The 18,863-nt window shown below is 38.1% G+C and overlaps 1 protein-coding gene across 7 annotated transcripts in view; it reads right to left on the reverse strand.

The window, feature by feature from the left end:
- Nucleotides 1-18,863, reverse strand: part of ANKRD28 (ankyrin repeat domain 28) — a 186,778-nt gene that overhangs the window by 49,740 nt on the left and 118,175 nt on the right. For 4 of the 7 annotated variants that reach the window (XM_060298628.1, XM_060298625.1, XM_060298626.1 and 1 more), the window contains 4 exons: nucleotides 11,547-11,747; nucleotides 9,530-9,617; nucleotides 3,782-3,924; nucleotides 998-1,210 (listed from right to left, as the gene is read on the reverse strand). In XM_060298628.1, the coding sequence (XP_060154611.1) occupies nucleotides 998-1,210; nucleotides 3,782-3,924; nucleotides 9,530-9,617; nucleotides 11,547-11,747 (645 nt within the window). Of the gene's footprint in view, nucleotides 1-997; nucleotides 1,211-3,781; nucleotides 3,925-9,529; nucleotides 9,618-11,546; nucleotides 11,748-17,544; nucleotides 17,616-18,863 lie in introns of all 7 variants that reach the window. The other 3 variants (XM_030876381.2, XM_030876379.2, XM_030876377.2) reach the window with 1 other exon arrangement.

Raw genomic sequence — 18,863 nt, forward strand, 5'->3', positions numbered from 1 at the left:
ATGATTACACATTATGAAGTAGTTATGTTCAAAACTGTGGTTGCAGGTGCATTTCCAAAGAATTATGCAGTAAAGTACGTATATTTTGGCTCCAGAATTTTCACATATTTTTAAATTTAAATGTTCACTCTTGGAAGTGAATGACCAAAAAACCAAAAAGCAACTATTCTTATATGTAAAACACCGTATCAGTCTTCTAATTTTTCTAACACTGTGAAAAATTTCAAAACAGAAAAGTTGAAAGACTATTACAGTGAACACCCATATACCTACCACCTAGAGTCTACCACTAACATTTTACTATGTGAGCATTATCATACATCCATCTCTCTACCCACCCGTGCAATTAAGTGATGCTTTTTTTTGGGCGCGGGGGGGGGGTAGGCCACACCGCGTGGCATGCAAGACTAGGGATCAAACCTGTGCCCCCTGCAGTGGAAGCGTGCAGTCTTAACCACTGGACCGCCAGGAAAGTCCCTAAGTGATGCTTTTTAAAGTCAGCTGCTGATATCATTACCTATTACCTCTAAACACTTTGGTATGCATATCATTAACTAGGGTTCAGTATTTGTTTGATTTGTAACCTTCTACGGGAACATTTACATGCAATGAGACATACAAAAAATGTACCACCTGATGAGTTTTGACTAACACTTATTTATATAACAAAGTTGTCAAAATACAGGACATTACCACCACAGAGAAAGTTCCCCCACGCCCCCTTTTCATCAGTCTCTCCTCCCAGAGGCAACAATTGTTCTCTCTTTTTTTTATTTCCCCAACTATAGCGTATGGAACCCCATATAACTGGAATTTTGTCTGTTCTAAAACCTTATATAAATGGAAATAGTTAATATATTCTTGTGTAACGCTTTCACTCAGCATAGTATTTTTAAGATTCATCTGTGTGTTATCAGTAATTCACTCCTTTTTAGTAGCTACTGATACTACAGTGAACTCCTAAATACTAGATAGGGATTCTGATATTACTTCATACCTTCATATTGACATCGGCCCCATTGCCTACTAGAAGCTCTAAACACAATGCTCCATGTGTTGATGCAGCAGCAAAGTGCAAAGGAGTAAACCCTTTTTCATTCTTTTGATTTACATTAGCACCACAGTCTATAAGTTCATTCACGACAACATCTTGTCCATTGTAGCAGGCTACATGAAGAGGTGTATTTCCATAGGCATTTGGTTCATTCATCTATTGGAAGAAAAAAATTGTCAATCTTAAAGCAGTCTTCCTAATTATCGCTGTGAGCTATTTTAGCAACACTGTGGTTGAAATCTAATTATTAAAGTGAGAAACAAACAGGGATAAATACACAGATATGGCTTATAATCTTAAACTTCAATAAAAAAATGAACATAACAACATTTTGGTGTCAAACGATTTTGTAGCTTCAGGGAACATAACTCATATATACGATGTCTACTTCATGACAAAACTGAATGATTCCAAGAGATATTTTAGGAAAATGAAAACAAATAATATATTTTTAAAAGCATTCTAGGGAAGGGACAACCACAGAATTAATTCTAAGAATCATGAAAAATGAACACAAACTGAAAATTCTGACACATATTGAAAAACACGCATATTTTCTGCTATTTACAGTGACAAAAGATTAATAAAGTTGGTGATTAGTAGAGAGAAAGATTTTTTTAAAAATGACTGACATCCTTTTCTATTTAATTCATTTTTGCAACAAACTTGGGCTTTAGATATTTTCCAGCCTACATACTGACATTTTACCAAAATGAATATGCTCAAAAAATATAGTCAACATTGAGAAATAATTCATGTAACTGAAGTTTCCTTTCTATTTCTTAAAAAATATATTGGATGAATATTTTAAAGTTTACATAACTTTTCTGTGGTAAAGAATTGTACTTTCGCTCCTGTCTTCTGGGAGGTCATCTATGGCACACCTGACAGCTGTGTCCTTGTCCAGGGTGGGAGCTGGCTACCCTGGACCTGAGAGCAGGAGCAGGCACAGCGGGTCTTTAGGGCAGGGCCAACCACACCACATAAACCAACCATGTGATGGAGGGGAGGGGCTTTGGGTCCGCTGGTATCAGTGGACTTGGAGACTGAAATCAACCATATGAGCAATTTTGATCAATCAATCATGCCTATGTAGTGGAGGCCCAATAAAACTCTGAAAACAAAGCTCAGGAGTGCTTCTCTGGTTAGCAATACTATGTGCATATGTCACGTTCTGATGCTGGGAGAGTAAGGAGTCCTAACTCTGTAAGGAGAGGCCAATGGAAGCTTTGTGTTTAGAATACTCTTAGACTCTGCCTTGTGTGTCTCTTCCTTTGGCTGATGTTAATTTGTATCTTTTCTGCATAATAAACCATAACTGTGAGTATAATAGCTTGCAGTGAGTTTCTGGAGTCCTTCTAGTGAATCATCAAAACTGAAGTCAGTCCTGTGTGGAGACTGTGCCCTCTAACCTTGTGGTTGGCCCCAACTTATCACAACTTTATTTAACATTTTCTTTTCTCACATCTCTGGTAACAGAAATTAGAGGAAGTGAAAAAGCAACACTTAACTTTAGTCAGGTTATCTAGATTTCATCACCAAAAGCTGGCGGACACAGAAAAGATTCTCCCTCGGAGCTTCCAAAACTTTGAGAGATTAAATTTATTGTTTTAAGTCACTCACTTCAGCTCTAGGAAACTAAGTCATGCAATTGGAGGCCACATGTCACTAAATGGCTCTAAGTCTGACCACTTTTTCTGAAGAACACTCTCACCAGAGTTTATAATTTTGCTGTCAATAACATAAGCTTTAAAAATTGCACCAGAATGGACTTGAAACAGTGATCAGAAACAAGGCTATCTCATTTATCTAGATCAAGGGTCTCTTAAGGCATTATGTCACTCTGTTGAAACAGAGCTAGGAACTGCTGAGTTGAAATAAAACTTTCATCTGTTTGCACTCTACAAGCTTCTACCTAACAATGTGTTTGAATTTTTGATCCCTACATTTTCAATAACTAAGTGCTTCACAAAGTTCTTAAATTAAATTAATAGGCTATCCAGCTCCACAGTTCTGCCACGTATTCTTTGTCCAACCAGATTACCACCTATCTTTCTGTCTTTGCAGCTGATCTAAACTACCTCCCTCTCTCCTTCTACCTGGCTGCTTTTTCATCTGTGTTTTAAAGACCAGATGAGTTTGTCAGAACTGTGCCTAAAGGATGGACTGTGGGAGTTCCAGGTATTCTTAGCTATCCCAGTTCCGTAATCAAATATATTCAGATGAAGGAGCAACCCCTCTGAACCAAAGAGATCATACAGTAAGGAACACTTGCAGCTAATGGGCCAGAAGCCTCTAGTTTTCCTGCCTGCCTCTGGCCAATATCCTGTAATGTGAACAGCTACGGTCATTTAAAGGAAATATTAGACAAACTGGGCAAATAATACTAACAATAACCCAGCCACTTAGGAAAATAATCCAAATATGTCTGATCTGCTGGTTTCCATAGCTGAAATGAAGCTACAGGGCCTAGAATGTGATGGAAAAGAAAAACTTCTGTCAATCAACCGTTCACCTTTGGAATATATTTTACCTCTTAATACATTTGACTAACTTCATGGCTTGGTCAGACATCAGTGCACTGTATATTATGTGAAGGACTATAAACATAAAACTATTAAAAGACAAAAATCTTATTGTAAGAAATCATCTTTTAAATTTGAAATAACTTCTGCCAACAACAAAATCACAAACACACAAAATGCTCCATTCTTCTGTACTGCTTACATCAACCCCAAGATCAAGAAGGTACTTGACCACGCTGATCATCCCACTAGAGGCTGCTGCGTGGAGAGGTGTGTAAGACTTCTTGTCCTTGCATGTCACTTCAGCTCCGTGTGCCACAAGTAATTTCACTACTTCAATGTGACCTGAAAATGTGTTTATGAAGAAAAAAACAAGAAGATGAGTGTATGGAAAACATGAAATACAATCCTGAATATCTTTAAAGACAGGTAAAAATACAATACAAATTAACTAGATAATTCATGACAAGTCACCAATTAATCACATTATAACCAGAGAGATGATAGAAGAAAAAAATAAGAATTCAGGATAATTTTGATAAATGCTGATAGAGGTAACTAATAATTGAAAATAATACATTTAATTATTTTATCCAATGATAACCCTGCAATCCTTTTACCTAGATCTTGTTGTTTCCAAGGTTGTTTCAATACATTCTCCAATTCTTAAGTTAGCTTTTCATGTCTAATGTAAGACATTAGTTTATGTTGTAGAATCTTCTTCTATGTGGAAATCTGGGAGTGACTTGGGCTTATTTCTTAAAAAATGTCAGGTCTTTAGAACATGCAGCTAAAAACTTCTTTTCCTTTATTATTTCCACCAGATGCCTTAACAATCAGGATAGGCTAGGTCAGCAGTCCCCAAACTTTTTGGCAACAGGGACCGGGTTCATGGGAGACAATTTTTCCACGTGGCGGGGGTGGGGCGGGAATGGTTCGGGCGGGAATGGTTCAGGCGGTAATGTGAGTGATGGGGGGGATGGTTCAGCCCTATGCGGGGGATGCTGAGCGGCAGATGAAACTTGGCTGGCTTGCCTGCGGCTCATCTTTTGCTGTGTGGCCCGGTTCTGGGGGATGAGGACCCCTGGGCTAGGTTATACATGCTGTGGTTAACAACCAACTCCCAAATCTCAGTGGCTTAAACAATTAGTGTTTTATTTCTCTTTAGCATTATGATAGCTTGGCCAGAGGGCTCTGCTCAGTCACGCAAGGATCCAGATTCATGGAGCTGACACACGATTTGAAGGCAGCTTGGTCACTGTGCCAGAAAGGGGAACAGACTACAGTCTCACACCAGCAATTAAATGCTCTGGTCCACAGGGGATGCTACTTTCATTAGGCAGAACTAGTCTCAGGCCCTACCCAACCACATAAGGAGGCCAGGTGGAAGGAGGGAGAACCGCTGTTCTCCTTTCTTATCTCCTCACTTCTTGTCACATTAGATTATACAGTACTTTCTCCTCCTCCCAAAAGCCTTTCCACCTCTGTGCCTTTGTTCATGGGACTGATTCCTACGTTGTACAGAATGTTCTGCTTGGACGTTTCTTTCTAATCGTTGTTACTAATCCTCGAAGAAGGTCATGTCAGTTCCTATCTTCCCTAGAAGTCTTTTTAAGGCTTCTAGTTGCCTAGAATTACGTGGCCAAAAGCACAGTGTACCTGTAAATACTATCTAATAAGCATACATAATAATACTTTGTGATGTATCTTAAACTTGAATCATTATTTAACAAACTCTTTAATTACTTTTATGTATTAAGTTCCCAAATATATATATCTTTAAAGGCAAATATCATAGGCTCTTATGTTCTACTTCTTGGTGTATTTCAAACAAAATAGGTACCTAATAAATATGTTACATTAAACGAGTTGCTAATGATGCCATTTTTAATACCCCTCATAGGGAAGGAGTATATAAAGTAAATAACTATAAAAATGAGACTTTCAAACATAGTGCCTTGCCCCCTTGAAAAAAGGAGTCTACAAGATGCATAAAGAATCAAGTAGATATAGTTGTTCATATATATAAATTATCAATTAAAGTGGATACATTCAGCTATTTTTTCCCCATTTCAATATGAAAAATATCTACTATATTTTTAGGAAAAAATCAAAAGAATATCTGTCAAATCATTAGATGCCAAATTAAATGTGACTATCATATAAGAGCACTAACTGGTACAAAAGATCTCTCACTACACATTACTCTCTGATCTATGGCTCTAGAAAGACAACTACTTGGGTTTACTGTAATGTATTAAAAACCAGGACTTATAATGCCCAGGAGGCTCACGCATAAATATAGCTTTTTTAAACCGGGCAAATACATATTATTCACTAAATATGCCAAAAAGAAACAAATTCTCCTGATTTTTAAGACTAGAAGGCCCATTTATACAAACATAATGGAAAAACTATCCAAAACCAACACATCATTCTAAGTAAATGACTTAGATCATATTAATTATGTAGATTCCAGGAAGTGTGAACTTTTCCTGAGACCGATAAAGCCCTATTTTTAAAAGGTGCCATGCATAGGGAAATTTACAATCTTAAAATTGACAAATATTTATTTAATCACATTTCTGAAATATGTAAAAATTCCTTTAACGGACCACTGAAAACATGAAGAAGGGGTCTTTCCATAGCCAGTTTGGGGTGACCTATTTAAAAGAAAAAAGGGAAGAAAGTTCTAGAGTGAAATAAATGATATTGTTCTAGCAAGGTGGAACCTAGCCAGAATACATATGTGTTTTCCTTATCAATTTATAGAACGATGCTACCAAGGAGACTAGATTTCATTCAATTCATATGGGTGTATTTTTAGAAGACAGCATCCAGCAGACATGCATGCCATACATAATTCTGTAGTCAATAACTCCTTTAAAAAAATTATATCCATGCAACGTGAATTTGATAAATGTAATCATTATCTGTCAGGAATTTGGAAAATTCCCTACATTTTTCTTTTGTTCATGAATGTATTAATAAAAGTAAAATGAGCTATGCTCACAAGTTTTTATGGAAAGGAAAGTAAGAAGAAAAACACCATTTCACATCAACTCAAATTATGCATTGCTTTAAGAAGAATTAATGTAATGAGTTGCTTATCAAGGTAATTAATATTTATTTAGTACCCTCTATGTCAAAGTCACCACAGTAAGGTACTTTGAGGCAAAAAGTGACTGGATATTGCTAAAAGCACTGAAGGCAACAGAAAAGATGAATGAGTAAATGGATTTTTTTTTAAACAGATCTTTATTGGAGTATAATTGCTTCACAATACTGTTAGTTTCTGTTGTACACCAAAGTGAATCAGCCACATGCATACACATGCCCCCATATCCCCTCCCTCTTGAGCCTCCCTCCCACCCTCCCTATCCTACCCTTCTAGGTCATCTCAAAGCACCGAGCTGATCTCCCTGTGCTATGCTGCTGCTTCCCACCAGCCAACTATTCTGCATTCGGTAGTGTATATATGTCGATGCTACTCTCACTTCGCCCCAGCTTCGCCCTCCCACCCCATGTCCTCAAGTCCATTTTCTATGTCTACCTCTTTATTCCTGCCCTGTAACTAGGTTCATCAGTAACAGTAAATGGATTCTTAATGAAGGTTCATGGTAGGAGCAAACACAGCGTAGGGAGGGAAAAATGATCAGTTCATTTGGGGACAGAGGTGGGGCTGGGGAACATAAACAGAGGATTCAATCGTAGCAGAAGTATAAGAGGTAGAACCTAACAGAAAAGTAAGGGTAGCCTCAACCAGGGGACAGAAGGCCAGGGCAAATACAGAAGCCTGTGAGAAATAAATTACAAGAAGACATGTAATGCAATAATGTAATGTCTCTTAGGCTAATATTGGCAGATTCTCTAGAGGTGTCAATGACCTGGACTTAAGGCCTATCTTAAGAGACCAGGCAGTAACTCCCTACTTTCATATATTTAGCTCCTTTTTAATCCTGAACACCTAAAACAACTGAATGGTTTTAGAAACTGTGTGTCAATACTCCTCTTTTTCCAAGCTTAAAGGAAGGAAGAGACAGGGAAAGGAAAATTATGAATCTCTGAATGTTTATGCTCAAAAATTAAATGGACTATGAGGTCCAAGAAATACAGAATATCTTTTACAATCCACAATTGGCCTGAAAAATGACATTTAGTAGATCAAGGAAAACAAAGCCATCCAAGGGCCTCTGAGATATACACACCCAGCTACTCTGGGAGCTCAATTAGAGGCAACCCACAAAATTCCTTGGCCTTCAATTTTATGAAAACAGCTGTTTAGCCAAGTTTAATTCTTTGGAGATAAAAGGCCTGACACCCTCTGCTTAATGTGTGAACCTTTTAATATAAGGTATATAGTTTAAAATCACAGACTATCTGTTCCTGAGCTGTCAAGAATAAGCTATTCCAGAATATTCAGAAAAATCCCCAAGACTTAAAATACAGAAAACCTACAGGCTGTGAGGAGGGCACTTTAGGACACCACAGGAGACTTGCTTCTGGATGTTTTACCTTCAGTTAACAGAAGAAAAGTGCCCATGACATAACTGGAGGCACAAACCTTTGGTGTGAGAGAAACACCAAGAGTCCAAGAGTTATTTCCATGATGGGCAAAGGATTTTCCTGGACCTTGGGGTTACCGTCAACTGGTTTGAGTTCATTTGGTTTCTTACATTTTTGTATTTTACAATTTTATATAGTTTTTAAAATTAATAATCTTCTATCAACCTTCGAATTTTAAGTGAGAGCTAGGAAAAGACAAAAGCAAAGGCAGGGAGTAGTGAGGATAAGCTATGCCTGTGAGAAGAGGGTCTAGACTGTCTCTGTAGTCAGTATGAGAGGCACATGGGAATGAGACCAGCACTATGTGGTCCGTCAGTCCATGTAATTTTTCCTAAGTCAGAGGAGCAAGAAGAGCAGAAGCAGAATAGACTGTTGGGAGGAAAAGAAAAAGCCCTGAGCTCCATGGCTGCAAAGAAAGGAGTTCTTCAGCTCTATTGTAAGATGTCCCACCCACGGCTTCCTTCCAGAGGCACAGCCTAGCCCAACGGGACTTGCAAGGTTTGCAGCAGGTTTGAGATACACTTCAACCTGCGTGGTCTTAGCGCCCGCAGGCCAGCATCTCTGCTCTGTTCTTTCTGTGCGTTTTAAAGTATCCTGTGGAAGCCTGACTTTTCTCCTCCCTGGCTGTCCCAGTTACCTCAAAAACCCATTAATGCTTTCGTTAGTGCTCTGCTCGTGGAGTTGCGTAGGTTTTAAGCAGTCTGCCCCAGGACCATTTTCCCATGAGCTCTGTTAGTTTCAAACTGCAACTGTGCAGATCCTAAGACTTTTCAAGAATCCTTTTTTTTCTTTGTTTGGTCACACTGAACAGCTTGTGGGATCTTAGTTCCCCGACCAGGGATGGAACCCACACCCTCGGCAGTGAAGGCGAGAAGTCCTAACCACTGGACTGCCAGGGAATTCCCTCAAGAATGTTAAAAGCAGAAAAGCTGATATCTAAACCTCAGTTTCTTACTGTGGTAGAAATCAAACGTGATATGCCTATTTAACACAGTGCTTGGCACAAGATAACAGGCTTCTTAATACATCTTCACAACTTCTACCTTAATATTCCCATACAAACAAGGATGGGTTCAGGATGGGTATGAGAATGGGCTTTTAGTAAACACCAATCTAAACTCTGTATCCCAAACTTGTGTCTAGGACATCTCTCCCTTTAAAAGTAAATAATTAATTTTAAACAGCTTTCAGGAGAACTGGACCTAATGTACTCCTGTCCTGGCAAACCTCCCCTGACTCCCAGGCTGGTTCCACTTGGGCAGCAAACTCAGATATGGTGCAACTTCTCACTACCCCAAAAGACATGTTATACCAAATGCAAGAACGAAATGTCCAACTTTTCCTTAATACTTAATGTCAAAAAATAAATTTAAAATACACATACCCATATATGCTGCCCAGTGGATAGCACGTCTATCTTTCTTGTCAAAAGCATTAATATTGGCACCTCTAGACAAGAGTAGTTTCACCATCTGGAATAAAAATAAACACAGTTTCATCAACATTCAGAAGCAGAACTGTTCATGAATATCCATCGTGAAAACTACTCATCTCAAGCTCTCTGGCACTGAATTTCTGCATCTGTAGAAAGGAAAGATGAGACTATATACTGAAGATGCTTTAACATAATTTAATAAACAACAGGACAATATACGAAAAAAGGTTTCACTATGGTGGTTACTGAAGTCAGGCATCAGCATCTTTTTAAAGATGCCACTTTGTGTCCTGGTATTTTATGAACAACTAAGCACAAATCTGGAAAGTCTAAAGGGAGAGTATTTAACAACAGGTTTTATTCCTTTTTATAGCCCAAAGTGTTATTAAAATTCAAAGTACATTCTGATCCCAGAAACCTCTTAAATTTAATTCAAACACAGATGCAGTGTCCGTAATATGATTAGACCTGAAGGTCACTGCACAGTCTACTTACCTCATAATGTACCAAAAAAGTCATTTCCATTAGGTTCAAGCATATTTACAATAGTTTCCCCATTAGAAAGGGCATTCCAGATGTCAAAAAGGGACTCATCTAGTGACCTGAACTGCAGCAGAGACAAGAATTCTTTATGTTGCAAAAGCCGAGAACAGTGAAAACAGCACTGCAGTGACTAACCCTCAGCCATGGAATCTTGGGAATGTCACTTTACCTCTTTTTTTAAAAAAAATTGAAGTATAGTTGATTTACAATGTTTCAGGTACATAGCAAAGTGATTCAGTTTTATATATACATATGTTTCTTCCAGATTCTTTTCTACTACAGGAAAAGAATTGATATTGAATATAGTTCCCTCTGCTATACAGTAGGACCACCATTTTTACTTCTTTGAGTTTCTGTGTCTGCAACAAAAATGGAGGACTGGACAAGCTGCCCTCAAAGGTTCTTCTAACTCTGAGTCTCATTCTTTCCTAAGTCTTCCATGTACATACATAAACCCCACTCTTTGCTATGGCACACTTAACATTAACCAATACTCCTTGCATAAGATAACTAAATATTAATTTTCTTAAATTGTTTTCTTTTGATGGTCTGTCATCAAAGAATTCTTGACTAAATGTTCAAAATAAACTATAAGGGCTTCCCTGGTGGCGCAGTGGTTGAGAGTCCGCCTGCCGATGCAGGGGACACGGGTTCATGCCCCGGTCTGGGAAGATCCCACATGCCGCGGAGCGGCTGGGCCCGGGAGCCATGGCCGCTGAGCCTGCGCGTCCGGAGCCTGTGCTCCGCAACGGGAGAGGCCACAGCAGTGAGAGGCCCGCGTATCGCAAAAAAAAAAAAAAAAAAAAAAAAAAAAAAAAAAAAAAAAAAAAAAAAATAAACTATAAGAAAATGTTTTTGGGCTTCCCTGGTGGCGCAGTTGTTGAGAGTCCGCCTGCAGATGCAGGGGACATGGGTTCATGCCCCGGTCCGGGAAGATCCCACATGCCACGAAGCAGCTGGGCCCATGAGCCATGGCCGCTAAGCCTGCGTGTCCGGAGCCTGTGCTCTGCAACGGGAGAGGCCACAACAGTGAGAGGCCCGTGTACCGCAAAAAAAAAAAAGGTTTTCTACACTCCACCTTCCTTTGTCACCATCTTTCTGGGAGAACAATGAAACTGTTCCACCTTCCTAGACATTTTTTCCTGCAATGACAGAACATACTTTTCACATTGTGTTACAGTTGGCAGTGTTGTCCTTTATCTCCCCAGGTTGACCATGAAATTCAAGTGCAGGGGCTGTATCTGATAAATAAATTTCTAAATTTGAGAAAGCTATATATCATGAATTATCATGAAAAGAAGTCTGAGGGTTTGAAAAAGGCAAAATTAAATAAAAATGAGCAAAATAGGCAAGTTCATTAATAATGGGGGGGCAGGCACACACGCAGAGAGAGAGAATCACTGTCTAACTGAATACCACTTACCTCCCCGTGTCCACTGAAAGCTGCATGATGCAGTGCAGTTCTCCCTGCTCGATCAGACACATTTACATTACTCAGCAGAGGGACCAAAGCTTCCGCACACTTTACAGCTTTATTAGCAGCCGCTATGTGTAAAGGTGTTTGCCAGTTTTTGTCTCGAGCGTTAACATCTGCAGAATGCTTCAAAAGTACCTGAACTGCTTCCTAAAACATATGAAGATATACAAGACAAATGAGTTAACAGCTTTAGAAATTGTACACACATGAAGGAAATAAAATTTCTTGAGAAAATAAAAATAGTTCTGGCAGAACCTGCTATAAACAAGCCAGAAAACAAAGTAGCTTGAACTAAAGGCAGTACTCAGAGCCATGCAAGATACATCAAAATAAAACATTCCCTTTCTCTATCCTCCAATTAAAGGCACAACAATCAGTCTCTACCAAAATGTACAAGAAATACTGACAAATATCCTTCAAAAACATTCATTACTAATATTGCTTTTCTAGATGGTGAGATACAATTAATTTATACTTTCAAAGCTTTAAAAAGTAGATTTATCACTTTGCCATTAAATATAAAAAAATTTAAACATACTACTTCCCAAAGTATTCCACATGCTATATTTTACAAAATGAAAAATCACTAGGATCTAATTCATTAGAGAGAGAGTGAAAGAGAGGGAGGGAGGGGAGGGGAGGGAGGGAGGGAGGGAGGGAGGGAAGGAGGGAGGGAGGGAGGGAAGGAGGGAGGGAGGGAGGGAAGGAGGGAGGGAAGGAGGGAGGGAGGGAGGGAAGGAGGGAGGGAGGGAGGGAGGGAGGGAGGGAAGGAGGGAGGGAGGGAGGGAGGGAAGGAGGGAGGGAGGGAGGGAGGGAGGGAGGGAAGAAGTCTTTGTTGTGATGCTACCTGGTGGGAAAGTTGGTGTTAACAAGGCAAATTAAGAATTTATCATTCAAAGGGATTGGTCTCCCAGAAGCACAAGAAAAATGTCACAAAACATCCATAAACTGGACTCATGGCAAAATCGAAAGGAATCCAGTATGCCATCAATATTAAGCAATATAATCAGAACTAAACGTAGCAAAATTTTTCTCCTTACAGTGATCATCCTATTTTTGGCAGATGAACAACAAACTACATATGAAATGAAAAGGACCAGAACCAAATCACCTCAGTTCTGTCATTTACAAGGTATAACTATTCAAGTCTAGTAAAACTGACCCTTGGTTTTCTTATCAGTAAAGAGGGGAAAGAGCACCTGTCCATCACTCATCTCAAGTCTGCTATGAAGCAAAAAAACCTAACGTACATAAGATTGTTCAAAAGATTAAAATAACTAACTATGCAAAGTAGCAAGGAAGACTAAGCAAAATAGTATTATTCATGATTTGCACATAGCCTTTGAAATAAAAAGTAATCAGAACTGCTGAAATATGGGAACCAGCGCAAGGCTGGCAAAAGACTGGAGAGACGCCCATCAATCTATCAACCTGCTGAGTAGCTAAGTAAAGACATATGGAGGCCTGCCCTGTGACCCCACAATTCCAATCCAGCTATTTACCCAAGAGAAATTTTAACAAGACCCATCTAAGAATGTTTTTATTTATTTTATTTTTTATTTTATTTATTCATAAGAGCCAAAAACAAGAAATGTAAATGTCCACCTATAGGTAAATAGATAAACTGTTGTACATCCATACAGGAAACACTACTCGGCAATAAAAAGAAATGAACCACTAATGTACACAACAATATGACTAATCTCAAAAGAAGTCAAGACATTAAGAGTACATACTGTATGATTCCATTTTTATAAAATTCTAGAACAGGCAATTCTAGAACAGGCAATTGAGAGGTGCCTCTGGGGACAGGAGGGACTGACTGAAAAGGGACATGAGGGAACGTGCTGGAGTGATGGAATCTTCTAAATCTAGATTGGGAAAAATGTTACATGGGTGTATACATTTGCCAAAACTCAACACTACACACTTAAAGTCTGTGCATTTTACTGTAAATTATATTTCAATTAAGAAAAAGGAATATAGGGAAAAAGATACACAGAGGAATATATACTCAGAATCGTGGAGAACAAAGTACAAACACTGTCAGGATTCTCAATCTTCATCCTCAAGAAGGGTATTTTGTGACTTAGGGAGTAACACTAATACCATCCTGGGAAATAGATGTACTAGAAAATAATTAAAAACAAAATGAAGAATTTATAATTGGATAAACTAGGCAAATACAGCATACTATAGATGCCAGGCTTGCCTTAATTATTTCCAACTGGAATTCACAACGCATACCTTTAAGTTTCTGAAAAGTGTATGGAATACTTATGTTCCATCAGCAAGAACAGAAAAATCAAAGCTATACTTTCGTTTCACAGAAAAACAAGAATAAATCCAGTTTATGGTTGAGGGTGGGTAAGATGGCACCTAAAGAAGGCTGTAAACACAACGACTAAGACTGTTTGGACCCTGGGTCCACTGCTGGGGACGCTTAATTGTGTACCCCACAATTCGTGTCAAAGTCCTAACCACCCCCCACCACAAAGCGGTAAAGTTAAATGAGATGATAAGGGAGAGACCCTAACCTGATCAGACTGATGGCATTCTAAGACAAGGAAGAGGGAGAGAGAGATTCCCCCCTCCCTGACCAAATGTGAGGACACAGTGAGAAGGCAGCCATCTGCAAGCCAGGAAGAGAGTCCTCATCAGAAACTGACCCTGCTGGACCTTCATCTGAGACTTCTAGCCTCCAGTCTGTGAGAAAAAACATTTCTGTTGTTTAAGCCACCCAGTCTATGGTATTTTGTTATGGCAGCTGAGCTGACTAATACATCCATCATTTACTACTCAGAATAATATACGTCAGTGCCATATCACAATAGCAGTGATCTTTGAAAATTTAGAGAAAACTAAAGAACTCTCTAAAGACAGGAGATTCAAAAACAAAAACAAAATTTTAAAAGGTAAATTTCTGGAAATTACAAACCAATGAGCCTGATGTCTTACCCTAGTAAAATTCTAGATTTTATTAGCAACACATTACAAGCATTTAGAAAAAAAATGTAGAGATAACCAAGGATATAGTTTTACTAATGACAGAATTACCATAGTAACCTTGATCCCGATTTTTCCATTATTAGAGGGTATGCATGTGTAAGAAATGCTGCAGGTGTGCCTTGACTTCAAACAAACAAGTAATACCCTATGACACTGATTTAAATAAGATTAAGAAACATGGGGGTGGGGTGATAACAAAAGGTTAACTAATTATATCCAAAGAGTATTTATTTATTCATAGCTTAGGGTCAGGCACAGGGAAAAGAAGCGCTAACGCATTCCAAATAAACACAATGTTTGGGTGAACCACTAATACCTCACATGATAATATATTTTAAACTCAGTTATCTTGATAGAACTAAAATGTTAATTCCTGGAGTTAGGTTAAAGAAATAAATGCATATCCTTCAGAGGATCCAGTGTTATGTGGATGGATAGACAGATAGATAAATAAATAAATAACACACACACACTCACAAAGCCCTAATATTCAGAAACTGATTTATTCAGAAGAATACTCAGCATTTATGGAGAGCTAGATTGTATGCTACACTTCAAGATTGACAGTCACAAACCAGTGGTGGAGAAAAGATGCGGCAGCCAGACAATATGACCAGGTGCATGGAAACCATGTCACGGAAGGAGAGCTGGGGAAATTGGTATAGTTAACCCGAAGCAGTCTTTCTAAACCCAAGTTCAGTGAGGGAATTAAGCCTTAAGACATCCACTGTCTGTGAGGAGTTAACTTCCTTACTATGCATCTTCAGCGATGCTAGTCATCTCTGTCCTTGGGAGAAGCGAGAAAATAGTCACTCTAATCATCTTCTGTAGAGCTTACTTCTCTCATGGTATCTCAAAAACATAAACCAAAAGCTACCTAAAATTTTGCCTTTTTATATACCCCTTTGCGGTTATGTTTTCTATTAAATGAAGTAAGTAATGTAAGTATAGCTTTCTTTTGCTCTTAGGATATGACAAGAATAATTAAAAGAACACCAGTGAAACTGATAATCTTGACTAGGTTTCCTAGCAGTTTTCCTAATCATGGCATTTTCCTTTTAAAAGAAAAATAATCCTTAGGGCTCAGGGTTTACAGAAGTTATATTTTTATGGAATGGTTACATTTTATAGCTGTTTCCCATAATCCTGCAGAAGAGTAGTAATACTACATAGCCTAGTAGTTTTTAGGATGAAAAGCCTAAACCTTTTTTAGGTTGAAAAGCTTAAACTTAAACTTATTAGGATCTGTTGCTTTCTAACCTACAGCTTGCCCTTAAGTTCAAGCCACGTACAGAGTTTTAAAAAATCAGCAGTTAGGCCTCTGGGTAGAACCTGTAATCTGCCTTTAACATTAATTATTTTTTTAAAGAATCTTTGGCCTGTTTTATAATCTCTACAAATATACAAAGTGTTCTTTCTGATGATTTAATTTGACAAAACTCCACTAAATTTAATAGTCATATTTCCAAGAGTCATACCAAAAAATAGGTAAGTATGACTAATTTATCAATAGGTTGCCATGATGGCAATGTTTATCTTCCTTAACCGCCTTTATTTAAAGAAACTTCACTGCAAGAGGGCTAACCACTAACTTAAAAACATTACCATGAATTTCAGAGTTCAAAGTATTTTGGTTAATAGGTCTTAGTTTTCAGAATTCCCAGATTTGCCCAAGATCACACAGCTAGAAAGTGGCAGGTGATATCTGAAGCCAGTGTCTCCTGATCCAAGTCCCACAGTTCACTAGCTGTAGCCACCAAGGACCACCGTCCTCTCCCGATCCAGAGGCTTATGGTCAACAGACCGCCTCTGTCACACCGCAGCATTTACAGTCCCTCCCTTCCAGCCACCTTCTCCTCCACTCTTCTTCACTCACCCAACTCTCATTTGGGGTTCAAGGTGTACTTCGAAATGAGGACTACAAAGAAGAATGAACAGAAAGGAGCGCCCCCAGTTTCTCCTGGGGAAACATCCTCCCAAGGCATGTGTTCCCCTTCTCTCTCCACAACTATCTGGCCCCATGATGGGGAGAAGCAGCAGTAGCCACCCTCCCTCGTCTCCCACAATTTGAATAACTGAAGAAAACATTAATTTATACAGTCTCACCTTTTATTTAAAAAATGTTTTCAACTATCGTAAGATAGGTAAAAGGGGTGCTTTGGGCACAATGCATCTGTAAAAAGTACCCAATCCATTTTAGAAAGGCAGTAAAATGACAGAAAAAAAGAGGGTCCAGGTATTTGTGTCATCTCTGCTACTCAACAGCTGAGTGGTTCTGGCAAATTATTAACTACACAGTTCCTTAAAATATCTATCCTACAAGGATGTTATGAGCACTAGAAGATATGACAAATATAAAAATGAACTTTCTCCCAAAATGTCAGTTATCTTGAAGGTCAAACAATACACAGGATTATAAATAAAAAGGAATTGTTCTTCCTCATAAGACACCTAACATATTTTAAGATTGTATTTAGAACTGGCAACATGTGAGATCAAGTAATGTTTCTGAAACTAATTTCAGTGTTTACCTAAACAATATTTCATTTAGTCATTACACACTGCTGAGATTATTTCTTGACCACAACCAGCAGAACCTCTGCAACATACATGTCTATTAGGCTACTGTGAACCAGTCAGCAGAGAAAAGCCTTGAGGAGGAATTTGTAAGATAGAAAAACAACTGCTCTCTTGTAAGAAGTACAGAAGCAGGGTTTTCTATTCTCTGCCACTTCAGACTCTCCAAGAGGCCTCAGTCACAAAAGGAAAATGGAACAATTAACTTGGTTTGAACAAATTCCAAAGTAAAGTGACCAGTCTAGGTATTTTCAGTTGCTTTTTCCTTTTTTGAAAATACAGAATTTGAATATGGACTCATAGGCAGGCCTACTTAATGATTTTATATACAAAATATTTACTAAGAGAAATTTCATACCTCACTACAAGATGCAACTGCTCTGTGTAAAGGTGTCAACCATTTGTTGTCTTTGGCATTAACTCTAGCTCCTGTAACAAGAAGAAAAAAATAAATTGAAATATTTTACATAAAATATTTTAAGTAAATATCCTGAAATACTAGTTATATATAGTCCAAATTGGATAAATAACAACTGAAAATGTAGTACTTCATTTTTATACTTTCTGCTAATAAATCACCCTTAAATTACAAAACTATCCTTTTTAATTGATATAATTATCCAGTAAGGTACTAGCTCTTTTTATTAAAAATCAAAGAAACATCATTTTATATATAGTCTAGAAAAGCCACCTTTATACAGAGCACATCCAAAATGAAAATCAGACCCCAATGTAGAATTTGTGTTAAAAACCTCAAATACTTAAATACATGAATAAGAATACTAAGACATAAAACGTAGACCATTACAAAGTCTTCATTATAATTCTTTACTAATGAATGTATCATGTTATAATGCAATACAGTAATATCAAAATAGTTCTCCAGTATTGATTAAAAATGCTTTAGTACTATAAAGTTATTTTATAAATGGATACAATGGCTATAAACTTAGGGGAAAATACTGAGAAAGGAAATGAACCAATCCACATGTCTTTCCATGTTATACCTAAAGTTCTAAAGTAGTAATAATTAAAACAAATCAACTATGTATTTTTTGTTTAAAAATCATTAAGTCAATGGACACAAATTTTCCTTAATAGAATGGAAATACAATTTAGTAAGACAATAAGTGTATTATGTAATTTGAGGGGGAAAAAATCTATCACCTATGTAAAATCCACTGATTTGGTGCTTCAATCCCCACCAAACAGAAGCAGCACACCGTGGGATCCCTCTACGTAGAGAGAAACCACCTTGACTCTCAGGACTAGAGGAACTTGCAACAGGTCCTGTACTATGAGCAATCCTAGATTTACATCTAGAATAATAACTAGCTAAGTGAGAAGAGGCTGTAGGAACCTAGTCCAACCTCCATACTTTCTAGATGATGAAATGCTGGTACAAGCAAGCAGCTCACCGCCAGAGTCAACTACAGCAGAACCAAGGATAGAACTCAGACATCCTAATGTTTACATTGTTTTGAGTGTGAGGTTCTACGTAATAATCAAGTGCAGTGACTCCAAGTTACAGCCCGAATAACCTCTAGCTATAGGTCCCTAACTAGCTATATGATCCCTCTGAACCTACATTTCTTCATCTATAAACCAGATCCCCTAATACCTTGTTACAAAAATTAACAGGGGAGTTCCCTGGTGGTCCAGTGGTTAGCACTCCGA

This window comes from Globicephala melas, chromosome 4, assembly GCF_963455315.2.
Source record: "Globicephala melas chromosome 4, mGloMel1.2, whole genome shotgun sequence".
Lineage (NCBI taxonomy): Eukaryota > Metazoa > Chordata > Mammalia > Artiodactyla > Delphinidae > Globicephala > Globicephala melas.